At 37.8% G+C, this 13,119-nt stretch overlaps 1 protein-coding gene across 1 annotated transcript in view; it reads right to left on the bottom strand.

Moving 5' to 3' along the window:
* Positions 1-13,119, bottom strand: part of SVEP1 (sushi, von Willebrand factor type A, EGF and pentraxin domain containing 1) — a 176,449-nt gene that overhangs the window by 11,537 nt on the left and 151,793 nt on the right. The window contains exons 41-44 of the mRNA XM_081804083.1: positions 9,587-9,650; positions 6,324-6,497; positions 4,758-4,934; positions 1,452-1,622 (exon numbers count right to left, since the gene is read on the bottom strand). Coding sequence (XP_081660209.1) covers positions 1,452-1,622; positions 4,758-4,934; positions 6,324-6,497; positions 9,587-9,650 — 586 coding nt within the window. The remainder of the gene's footprint in view (positions 1-1,451; positions 1,623-4,757; positions 4,935-6,323; positions 6,498-9,586; positions 9,651-13,119) is intronic.

The raw sequence follows: 13,119 nt of genomic DNA on the forward strand, positions 1-13,119 counted from the left end.
TGACGTTTCCTAGAGGCAAGCTTTACGGAAGAGAAACAAAACTGAAACTCAAGATTCAGTCAGGGACGGGAGGGCTCTCGCAAAGGGGCATAAATCAACTTGGGTAGTTCTGAGAGTATGGCTTTCAAAATTTTAGTAATCTGGGGATTCAGGGCAGAAGGGGACAAGGTGGTTTAGACAAAAGGTAATCTCTTTTGGTCTGGACCAGGGGAAATGCCTCTTTCAGAAGGTCTGAGAATGCCCTTCCAAAGGTGCCCTTGATGGTCTGGTCGATAGCTCTTTGGTGCCGCCACTGTCACTCAGTGTCTTAAAACAAGCACGTGAAGGAACAAACAAGCCAGCCAGCACACACACATCTCTCATTTAACTTCTGATTTGAAGTGAAGCCTGGGCTATTCCATGAGGATGTCACCTCCTCCGCTGCCCTCTCATTCTCTTACATCCCACGTGTTAGGGACCTTGTTTCTCACTGTTGGCTTTCAGACAGTTCATCTCCCTTCTCCTGCAATCACCCTTGCCTCTCTTGAGGCTCATGCCATTCATTCATTGATTTCCTCAACTCTCTCAGCCCCAACGGGTCATTAAAGACTCTGGCCTTTTCACCCCAAATCCAAACCTGACCATGGCCCATGGGGCCATGTGGAAAACCTACTCAGCAATTTGATTTTTCTTTTAGCTCCTTGGTTATGTTTGTCTTGTTCACTGGCATAGCTCTTGACTTTCAGTAAGTATTTGTAGACTGGAACAATCATTATGGTTTGTAAAAAAGTGTAAGTTTTAGGACCTACTAGGATGCCTCGTTATCTACCTCTTTCAGTGTTGCAGAATTTTAAGCACAGAACCTTGTTCCCTTGTTCCCCCAAGGAGATTTTATTGAATTCACACACAAAATTCATCCTTGGGTTGGCAAATTCAATCCAGCAAGTGAAGGGACAGCAGTGCTGATATGAGCATGGATGGAGTGCCTGTCACCAGCCCCCAACATGCCCAGGGAGACCCTGGGGTGGGCTCCACCTCCCTAAGGCTGCCCAGTACCTCCTGTGTCTTACTCTGCCCACCAGACGGGCTACCCCATCTCCAGCAGGGCTAGGAGTCTGCCCAGGATGGGGGGTAGAACTGGAATCTGCTGGAACTACCTGACTGTCCAAGAAATGCCCTCATGGCTCACACATAACACAGCTCCCCTAGCAGCTGGAAAACACCCTGAGAGAACACTTGAACTGAGGAGCCATGATTGACTCAGGAAGGGGCCGTGTGCTGGGCCACAGTTCTGTATGAAAGCTTTCAAAACTCAAACCCATAAAGTTAAGGAAAATGACATAGATGTCAAGGGAAAACTTAAAGCCAAGGAAAAGTAAAAGAGCATGCATACTAGCTGTTGGCCTTATCAGACTTTGATATGCATTTCCCTACAGCTTCCCTGAGAAATAACCGTTCAAAGATTCCCTTACCTCTGCAAACAGGAGGTGATGTCCAGGTTCCGTTCTCTAGGCAAACACTCCTTAGGGAACCCTCCAACATGTATCCACTGTAACACGAGTAGGTGATCATGTCCCCATACTGATAATGTATGCCTCGAGCAATCGCGTTTTCTACATGAGTTGGTGGACCACAGGATATTTCTACAGGAAAACAAAACCACAATGAAGCCTGTGCGACCAACCCAGCCAGTGGATGGAAGAGAACACAGTCTCCTCTCAAAGACTGAATTAATTTAAAGAGCAAAGATAAAATATATAAAGTTACCTTTTCACCTGTATAATAACTAAAAGATAGTAGGAACTAAAAGCATAATCTGCTGCTGTCTAGAAAAATGAGATGTGCAGGATCAAAGGTTTTGCCTTCCGATTCAAATGCTGAAGCTGAGCTTCTTCTTCTTCTTTTTTTTTTTTTTTACTCAGGCAAGAAGTCTCTAGGAGCCCAAGAATGAGCTTTTGTGGATTGCCAAAGAGGTGGCTTCCAAGACAACGTTCATGCAGGATGCCGATCAAATTAGAAAGGGAGAAGCATGGGGGTTATTTGCAGTCTACTGTTTTAGAGTAAAGATCATGAATTGCACTACTGTATATTCCATCAAGGCCATTTTATTAGTGCCTAGGACAGCACCTGGTATGCAGTGGGCTCTCAAGACATGTTTGAAAAATGAATAAATGAGTACTGTCTCTGGCCTGTCCATACTGTCTACACCCCTTGATGAGGTTTATGACATTCGAGGTTTCAAGGTTTCACATCAGTTTCCTTCTTTTCAAGACAGTAACACAGTGACTCTTTGCTTTTGAAATACGTGAAATTGAATGATAATCCTCTCTTTTAGAAGCGACTTGTACTGTATATTTAAATAAAAAATTTTATAACTAATTTTGCCTTGAGAAGCCTTGAGATAACTAGAGTTATTTTGGCGTGGCTCACAAAACAAGGACTGGATTGGAGCTGGGACTCCAATCAATATCCTGTTTGTATAAGTCTAACTTTTGGATGACTCTCCATGAATTCTAAAAGGTCACTTTGTGGTCATAATACTATTAAGAACTTGTCAGGGGGGATGACAATGTGTATGTTTTTTCTGAATTTTCTTCTCCTTCTAAGGTGGTTACAAACGTTAATTCAGTGAGTTAGATATCAAATATGTGTTAATGCCTACTGTGGATCAGAAACTGGAAAGAAACCAATAAAGAAAATGTGGTCCCATTGTTCAGACAAGTAGCAGAATGATGGACAACTTAAAAAGAGCTGTTGTACAGGCCTGGATACTCTACTATAGGAAAATCAAAGTGAATGTGACTAATTATGCTTAGGACTATCAGGGTACAAATTGCAGTGAAAGCGGCATTTAACTAGGCTCTAGAGCTTGAGTAGATCAGAGGGAAAGAGCTTCCAGGCTTGGGGAGCGGCAGATAGAAAGATCATGGCAAGCTGATGGCTGGATTACTGAAGTGACCAAAGCACGGATTTCAGACGACCTATACAGGAATCATCTTGGGTTCTTGCTAGAAGTGAAAATATCGGGAGTTTCTAGTTTGTAAGTCTGCATCTTACCTATGCTCCCTAGGTGATTCCCACACACGCTAAATTTTAATCACTGATTCATAAAGATAATTATCAGGACGAGGTGAAAAGAATGAGGTAAGTTGTTGCTCATGTCCCTCAGGGAAGAGATTTTCTTCTAAGCCAGAGGCTTTCTGTTTAATAAAAAATGCAAAAGAGGGATTGAGGATAGCAAACGGGTAGAAACTGTCTCCTTCTCTCCGAGGCAACCCCTGAGCCTCTCAAGAATATGGAGGAATCAGGAAGCATGCACCGGAGTGCATGTCTCTCCTTACTCTGCCTTCCAGTGCTCTGAGTGGTACGTCTCAGGGAGCCGAGACCAACGTGGGGATACGTGTGCAGAACCAGGCCACTTGGCCTGCTTTAGTTCAGGCTGGTGGTCAAAGCTTATACATACGTAGTTCTCCCATTTCACTTGGAGTAGACTTTATAAGGCTAAAAGTATAGTACATATTTCCTGGAGTAAAATCAAAATTCTAATGCTGTGGTAGACCGCTAGTTGAAAATTCAGGCACTTGGGCTATTGGTGTATTTCTTCCTATCAGGAGATGTTGCTGAAATAAATACACCGATTCATTTATTCTTCAAAACAAACCTGTAAGATAGGTGTTATTGGGGCTATTAACACATGAGAGCCCTAAGGCTCAGAGAAGGGCACTGGCATGAGTTTAGACTTAGAAAGTTTTGAGGACAGAATTCAAACCCAGGTCTTCTCTGACTCCACAATTCCCATGGCCTTCACACACACATTTCTTCTTAATTGGAGTACAAGTGTTCTGAAGATGGTTATTGCAGGCATGATATGTTCCTAGACTATGTAGCCCAATGTCCTGCATTTGGTTAGACTCAATGAATATTTATTAATTGATTGCTACAGAGGGAGTAGCTTGGACGACAAGGGAGCCGGAGGGTAGGAAGTTGGGCAGGGGAGATGTTTTAAGTGCAGGAAGTGTGTGTGAAGAGATGTCAAGAGTTATCACAAGGCAGCAAGAGATGCTGTCGGACTGTGTGTTACGTATCAACATGGTGCTAGCCCAGAGGTTCTCAAACTGTTGTTCCAGGACCAGTATCTCCAGCAGCAACACCTGGGAACTTGTTTGAAATGCACATTCTCAGGCCTCACCCCAGAGTACTGAATCAGACATTCCAGAGAGGGGCCCAGAAATCTGTTTTAAACAAGTCTTCTAGGTGGTTCAAGTTTGAGAACCACTGTGGAATAATTTTTGTATTGCAAAGCATCCATAGCCTGTTAAAGGATAGTTTGGGGACTCTCAGAATATGGTAAAGTATGTATTTTATTTAATTTTTTAAAAGTAATCTCTACGCTCAACCTGGGGCTCGAAACTCATGACCCTGAGATCAAGAGCTGCATGCTCTATCCACTGAGCCAGCCAGGTGCCCTGGGAAAAAAATATATTTTAGATTTAATATTTTGCTCATTCCTAGAAGAATGTATTTTGAAAATCTGTTCAGTGAATCCTGGCCAGATAGGTTTTAGCCTATTTCTGGAAAGTTTTTTCTTTTTATGTTTGGAATTCAAAGACCTTTTTTTTTTTTTTTAATTTTAAAAATTGTCAACAGAGAAGCTGATAACCATAAACCAGAGATATAAATATCTACATTCAAGTTACTTGATTGAAAATATCTCACAAGGATGAGAAAACATTCTGCACTAATGAAATGAGCTGGAATCCACCTGTCCATTTACTTACTTTCACATTTGGCACTTGTCAGCGTCCACGTCTCGTCGGGATTACAGGTAATGATGCCTTGGCCTTGAAGCAGGAAGCCTTCCCTACACTTGATGGACACGTTCTGATCAACATAAAACTCCTTTTCAGAAAGCAGAGCATTCTCGGGAATCACAAAAGGAACAGGACATGGATTTGCTGTTAAACAGAAAAAAAAATGCTTACTGATATTCTCCTTCTCTTAATTTATTTCTTTAAAGGCAGAGTATGATGAGCCCTCTGGAGCTGGGTTCTCAGTGATGATAATATGAGGCTTAAAAATACAGAACTTCAAACATTAAAAAAATGTGTTTTGTATCCACATGAAATTATTTTTAAGGATAAGATCAGATCAGATCTGAAAACCTCAAGTTATTCAACCACTAACACACTGTCCTAAAATTCTAAGATGGCAAATTAAATAGTTGTTTGAAATTATGGCCCAACACTGGGGAAAGATAAGGTGTGTTAGAAATCAGGGAATGCATTAAACATTCCTTTGGTCTTTGAAGAATATTAGGAATGCAGAGTAAAATCTTCTCATTGTCACTTCACTTTCTTTTATTGAACATCCTTCAGAAGGACGCCCTAGAGAATCATCAGACTTTTCTAAGTGAGCTGAATAAAACTTCAGATTCACACTACTTACACAGGATATTATAATGTAAATTGTAGAGTTTGCAAGGCTTATTCATAAAAATGGATTCATTTTATACATCGGAAGCAAAACCAAAAAATGATTAAAACACAAGGATTTCTTAGTGCAAGTGTATGACACACATCAACATATTTCAGCAGTTTCGGTTTTTCTGATTTTCAAAAAAGTCTTTATGAGTGAAGCAGGCATCAGCTGAATCCTAAAGACTCAGTTACTGCATTATAATACTTTAAACAATAACCAGAGCCCTCTCAATTTAGATCTTTCCTGTGAATATTGTTTTCATTCAAATGCTTATAACTAGTTATCTTCATTCACTATATTTATATATACTTTATTGTATTAAAATTGTACATTAATATATTCTTTCTTCACCCTTTTCACATCCTTAATCAAATTCCTTATACATTTATGTCAAAATTTTTTCATTAAGCACATTTTTTTTATTAGTGCCTTGGACTACCTGTAATAATCCAAGGAATCTGATGAAAGCTGATTCTCCGACTAGATATTCCGGATAATATGAATAGATTTTAAAAATACCCCATAGTAGGGGCGCCTGGGTGGCTCAGTCGGTTAAGCGTCTGCCTTCGGCTCAGGTCATGATCTCGGGGACCTGGGATGGAGCCCGCATTGGGTTCCTTGCTCAGTGGGGAGTCTGCTTCTCCCTCTTCCTCTGTCCCTCCCCCCTGCTCATGCTCTCTCTCTCTCTCTGTCTCTCAAATAAATAAATAAAATCTTAAAAAAATTCCCCATAGTATTTGGTTTGGATATGCACAGATCGCTTTCTCTGGGCCAGTGTCACTCAGTGGAGTGTCCTCTATGTTTAGACATTTGGGAAACTAATCACAAAACTGAATCTCATGAAAACCTCTAGAGTCAACACACACGTTTGCAGAGAGGAAGTGGGTAGCTCCATGCTCCGTGTTCAGTGCAGTATGCCTCAGGTGCCCCTTCAAGGCTGTACCCTCTATTGCAGGAATACACCACCGTGGGTCCAGTAGTAGTGTTTTCAACCTTGGCTTCTCCGTTCAGAAACCCAAGTGGAGCTTCACACCTGGTCTCTAGAAAGAAAAATGAAAGCCTCGTATTAAATGCTTCTTCCAATCCTCCTACAATTGCTAAAGGTACTCAATGCACCATATAAAATATTAAAGCCTACTCCTATGTGAAACACAAAAATATGCTTTGAAGGAGGAAAAAAACCCAGCATGTATAAGTTTTGATTTATGCATGTAGGCAATTAAAGATTGGTATTTTGCCTGTTGACTCTAGCTATATTTATGTATATTGCCACCTTTTGTTGTTAATAATGCTGGGGGTATAAATGAACAAGCCCTATCTCAGACCACATGAATCACAATCTCTGTGTTGTGACCTAACTTTTGGTATTAAAAGCTCCCCATATGATTTCTAATGGTCACTCAGGGTTGAGAGCTAGTGGATTAGGTGCTAACCGACTCCTCTGGGCTTCATCCAGCTTGGTGAGTACTCCATACACCGGGACCATGGATCTTGGAATTACCTGGGAGCTTTAAAAACATATTGATGTGGGGTCCCACCCCTAGAGATTTGACTTAACTGATTTATCTGGGCAAGGGATTTTTCAAAGCTCCGTAGGATGCTCCAATGTGCCTAAGGCTAAAAGCCATAGGTCTAAGGCAGTGCTTCCAAACTAATGTGCATAGAAATCATCTACGGAGGGCACCTGGGTGGCTCGGTTGGTTGGGGGTCTGCCTTTGGCTCAAGTCATGATCCTGGAATCCCAGGATGGAGTCCCGCATCAGGTTCCCTGCTCAGCAGGGAGTCTACTTCTCCCTCTACCCTTCACCCCACTCTCTCTCTCTCAAATAAATAAATAAAATCTAAAAAAAAAAAAGAAATCATCTAGGGATTTTGTGAAAATGCAAATCCTATTCTTTGTGGGATTTTTTCTTTCTCTTTCTAAATTACTAAATACATGGTACAAGTTCTTTGTAGAAAATTAGAAAACACAAATAAGCAAAAAGAAAATAATAGTTTTAATTCCACCACAGGGATAAAACTGTTAATATTTTTATATATTTTATTATATGCTTTTTCCCTGGGGCATATGAAAAATACAAATATTTCTGGGGGCAGAAGTGCTCATACTGAGCAACCTGATTTGAAAGATTCCTATATAATTTACTAAATTATTACATATATTGATATCTGTATCTATCAGTGAACAGACTTCCCTGAAAACTGATAGATACAGATATCAATATATTTTATTTGATAACTTAGAAAGAAAAAGAAAAAACCCCACAGATAAAGAATAGGATTTATATAGGGGTGCCTGGGTGGCGCAGTTGGTTGAACATCCAACTCCTGCTTTTGGCTCCGGTCGTGATCTCAGGGTCATGAGATCGTGTCCTGCGCTGGGCTCCGTGCTCAGCATGGAACCTGCTGGAGATTGTCTCTCCTTCTTCCTCTGTGACTCCTGCTCATGCGCCTGCTCTCTCATTCTCTCTCAAATAAATAAATAAATCTTTAAAAAAATAATAGGATTCATATAGAACTTTTTATTACTATCCTGCATTTTGGAGAGACCAACTATACAAACCATCATCATTGCAGTTTGAATGAAACCTGCCACAGAACTGAAACAGTCCCCTCACCAACACCATGGTGGGTTCCTATGCCAGACATACATGTATCCTTTTCATTTCCCACTCTCCTTCCCAGATACGTTCATACATTTTTTGATCATGAACATCTGAGATAAAAAAAAAAGCTACTATCAGAAATACCCAATGATGCCTTTCTGTGACTTGAGATGTTACTCAATGCTTTTAAAAAATATTTTTCTGTATAATATTTATACAAGTTTTTGAGAACTAAAAACAGTCATATATTCTCCACTGAGTTTCAGCCACATAATATTCCTTTAAGAATTTAAGATTCCTGTATATGTAAAATCAAATCATTAATCTACCCCAGAAGATATGGTTAAAATCACAGTGAACAAAGATTTGCATACCTTGAGTCCTACTGTCAGCTTTGCCATTAACTTAATTTATGATATTGGGCAGGTCATTTCACTTCTCCTCGTCCCCCATTTACTTATTTAGGAAGATAAATAAATCTAGCTGATCTTGACTTAGTCCAGTCTAGACCAGCTGACTCATCTAAGAGACTGCTTAACTAGATAATCTAAGAGGCTAATACTAGTTTGAAAATTTGATGACTCCCCCAGGATTATCAAGAGAAAAAGGTTTAAAGCCTGCCACTTTGATAGGCTTGTACTATTTTATCTAACTGTAATTGACCCTTGGACAACGTGGGGGTGGGGAGTGCCAACATCCCATGCTGTCAAAAATCCACATATAATTTTTGACACCCCTGAAACTTAACTAATGAAGAACCTGTTGACATAAACAGTTGATTAACACATATTTTGAATGTTTTATGTATTATATACTGTATTCTCACAATAAAGTAAGCCAGAGAAAAGAAAACATTATTAAGAAAATCATAAGGAAGAGAAAATAAGTTTCTAGTACTGTACTTGTATTTATTGAAAAAACCCCCACATGTAAGCTGATATGCCCAGTTCAAACCTGAGTTGTTTATGGGGTCGACTATATATGGTCTCTGGCAGAGGAATCATATGGGCCATGTGTTGGGAATAAACTCATGTGAATTAACTCATCTCTTGCTGAATAAACTTGGATGTTCTCATAAAATGAGTTAATGCAAAATTCCACAACTATTCATTTACTTGACAGATGTGACATCACTTTAAAAAAATGTCAGTATTGGCTAGTACCATCACCAAAAAGGGACAATGCTAAACCTTCTAATTTATAATTATTTGGGGGGGAAAATCCACAAAATGAGACAAATAAATTCAATAGTTAAATAATTTCTAACAAAATGTTTGCCATTCCGGAGTCGGTAATCTTGTGCTCTATGCCACTTTAATCATTAATCTCTACTACAATTTTTGACCCTTTTGTTGATTTGGTGCCCTTGAGTGAAAGCCCATCAAAGAGTCTCACACAGTTCGTGGAGATGATTAAAAAAATATTTTTTAATTGAAACACTGATTTGTAAAGGAAATGTGGCCACACTGTTATTATGCATCATCAGTATTGTCTTTGGGACCGCTGAATGTCATGTGACTTACTTTTGCACCTTGCTACCTCTCCACTCCACATTCTGTTCTTCTGACAAACACGTTCCTTGTTCCCCTGTGAATCAATGAAAAAAAAAAAAGGTTATTGCCAGTATTATACCTCAATGATGAAAAGACAATAAGGGAATGCAAAATAATCTTAGCTATGAACCTGAATCTCCCAGCACTGGAATGCTAAATGAATTCATTAAATAAATATGGTTTAAGGATGAGGCTTACACTTTCAAAAATGCTTTCACCAATTTACTTCAAAATTCATACCCGGGCTGACCAGTGTAATTAAAGGACAGACTTTCACTTTCTATTTAAGTGACAACTGATTATAACCAATAGCAAAGGTTGATAAGGAATGCGTGTGAAATGTCAAGGAAGTATATTTGCTGAGTAAATTTTAAAAATATTTTGAATTGAATTTACTTTTCAATACCTGAGAGGTACAGCAAAGAATGGGAATTGGTTTTTTTACACCTTCGAACATGAAACAAGTCAAAATATCTTATTGGTTTGAGAATTGAATTTTTTGACAATGTAACCTATCCATTAAAGATAAACTTACCCTGTTAAGGGCCCAAGCATTTAAAATTTTAAATATTTGGAGTAAAAATCTTTCTAAACTTTACTTCCCTACCTTCTGAAATAAAGCAAAATGAATAGAATTTACTTGAAAAATTATTTATAATTATTATTCTGAATATATTTTTGTACATTCTTCAATAGCCCATAACCCTTGATGGCTATATAGGCTGTTGGACCCCTATAGTTATTATAGGTATATATGTGGTAAGATTACTATTCTTGACTTCTGGATATAATTTTTATGAGTCTTTGTTTCTTCCTTCTTTGTTGTTTATCTTTTACTACAATCATCAGTGTTCCTAAATAGGCAGGGAGCTGGCTTTAATGGCTTGTCATATACTTCCTCAAAATTAATAAAAAATAATTCACAAACTAAAATAGTACATTTTCCTGTGCATACATAAGTATATAAACATAGTAAAAGTATAGCAAATGTTAACAGTGTTTATCTCTGGATGAAGAATACTGAAAAACTACTTTTCTTTTGCATTTTCCAACCTTTCTATAATCAACACATATTGCTTTTTTCAATAAGAAAAAAATAATGACTTTATATTAAAAGACCTGTTAACTTAATTGATTCAATTTTTCTTAGGAAGTCAGGATAATAACCCTCTATTAAAATCAACAGAATCTTTAAAAATAAAAAAATAAAATAAAATAAAGTCAATGGAACTTTACAGGTAAAGATTTATCAGTAGACTGATAGCTCAAAGAAAATATCTTTGAATAGAAGAATAATGATGTGGGCGTCTGGGTGGCTCAGTCGGTTAAGCATCTGCCTTCGGCTCAGGTCATGATCTCAGGGTCCTGGGATCGAGTCCCGTATTGGGCTCCCTGCTCTGTGGGGAGCCTGCTTCTCCCTCTCCTCCCCACTTGTGCTCTCTATCTCACTATTTCTGTCTCTCTCTCTCAAATAAATAAAATCTAAAAAAAAAAAGAAGAAGAATGATGAAAGACATTAGGTAAAACCAAGAGAGGCAATAGCTCTTTGTCAGACATCTTGCTAAGGCAGAATACAGCTTCAGGATAATTTGATATCCAAAGGGCTCTGAGCAATGAAACAGGTAACAAAATCTGTGTGCATATGTTGACTTAGAATCAAGCCCCTTAATACATTACTTAGAACCTAATCTTTTTAAACATATAGTATAAAATTTTATTTTATTACTTCATAGCAGATAAGGAATTTAAAGCTTGGAGAAGAACTCAAACACATGCAAAATATAACAGTAGAAAGAAAAGTAACAAACTTTGATATAGCCATCACCCACCTTATACAATTAATTCAAGGCCAACCTTGTTTCCTCTAAGCCCTACCTCCTTCCTATGAATGCACCTTATTTTGAAGCAAATCCCAGACATCAAATCATTTACCAGTAATTATTTCAGTACTAATCTCTAAAAGATGCGGGCTCTTAAAACTATAACAACAATAACCAATAATACTATCACAGCTTAAAAAGTAATTCCTTAATATTAATAACAATCCTGTTAATGGTCAAATTTCCAATTGTTGCATAAACTTTATAACTTATTGCTTTATGGTTCACTTGAATCCAGACTAAAATAAGGTCTACATGGTTTATGTACCTCTTTAAAATTTAGGTTCCTTCTATTTCTTCCCCTCTTACCCTGTCAATTTATTTGTTTCAGAAACTGGAAAACTGGGTCAGTTGTTCTGTAGCTACTTCTACAGACCGAATTTTGCTGATGGCTGCATTATGGTATCTCTTACCAAGTACTTCTGTCTTTGGTACTGGTAGTCAGATTTAGAGGTTTGATAAGATTCAAACTCAACTTTTCTTCTTTTTGGCAAGACTTTTTCATATGGTGTGTTTTTCCATCCAGAGGCACATAATATCTGGTTGCCTCTTTTTTTTCTAACACCAGTAGCCATGATGATGATGACCTAAATCAACTAGTTCATAAGAGTTGCAAACTCTGAGATTTAAATTCTATCAATTATTGACTGAAATACTTCTATAAAGGAAACTTCCATTCATTTTCTACTGGTTTTCCTGTCATCCAGTTAGCATGGAAAAGACAATTCTTCCCATTTCATTGTCTGTTTTCAAAATAATGAATTTGTTCATGAACATCCTCTAATAGTTACCAACTGATTTTCTGTGTCCTTATGAGTCTACTGTTACTCGTAACAGATTTGATGTGTTTAGTCCATTAAAGTTATTGCCTTATTGAAGCCCAAATGGTCTCATGTTGGCCTGTGGGAACCTCATCCAGTTGGCCTCCAAGTCTTTTTAACATGTAGTCTTTAATAGGTTCCCTAATATCTCACACGACAAGCTTTTCTAGGCTAATCTTTTACATTTCATGTCCCACACCTGGCATTGGTTATTTCTGCAAGTAACTAGACATTACTATTTCTTAAAAGTTTCTAACAGGTAGCTTAGAATGAGAACTATTGCTATAGCACGTCTCTCAATTTTGTAGTTAACACTGGGATATTCCCCAAATTTTTTAAGGTAAATCATCTACTTCCTCAAACTTAATGACCCATCTAGTTACTAAATATTAAATTTAAATTCATAAGTTTAAATTTTATACCACTTTACTTCTTAACAAATTGCAAGATTAGTACTCTCACATTAAAAAATTAATTTCAAAACCAGAAAAACTCTCCAAATGCAATCAACCATTACATTATCATACTTCTTTTTTTCTTTTTTAAAAATCTTCTAAGGAAATGAAAAAAGATCCACATAAGTTTAGTTCCAAATTTCATGGACCTATCTTATGACAATTCTCTGAATGCATGGTCAAAAAATTATGGAATGTACTATGCAAATTTAACAAATAACTGGCAATGAATACTTCTGCAAAACCCACATTTAAATACCACTACTACAATAAAAACAGGAAGAAGTTTCCAGAAAAACCAGATGATGACATTAGGAAATATAAGCAAGCCTCTTAAATTTGAAGTT

The sequence above is a fragment of the Leptonychotes weddellii genome, chromosome 14 (assembly GCF_054177405.1).
Source record: "Leptonychotes weddellii isolate Sample4059 chromosome 14, ASM5417740v2, whole genome shotgun sequence".
Taxonomy (NCBI): Eukaryota; Metazoa; Chordata; class Mammalia; order Carnivora; family Phocidae; genus Leptonychotes; species Leptonychotes weddellii.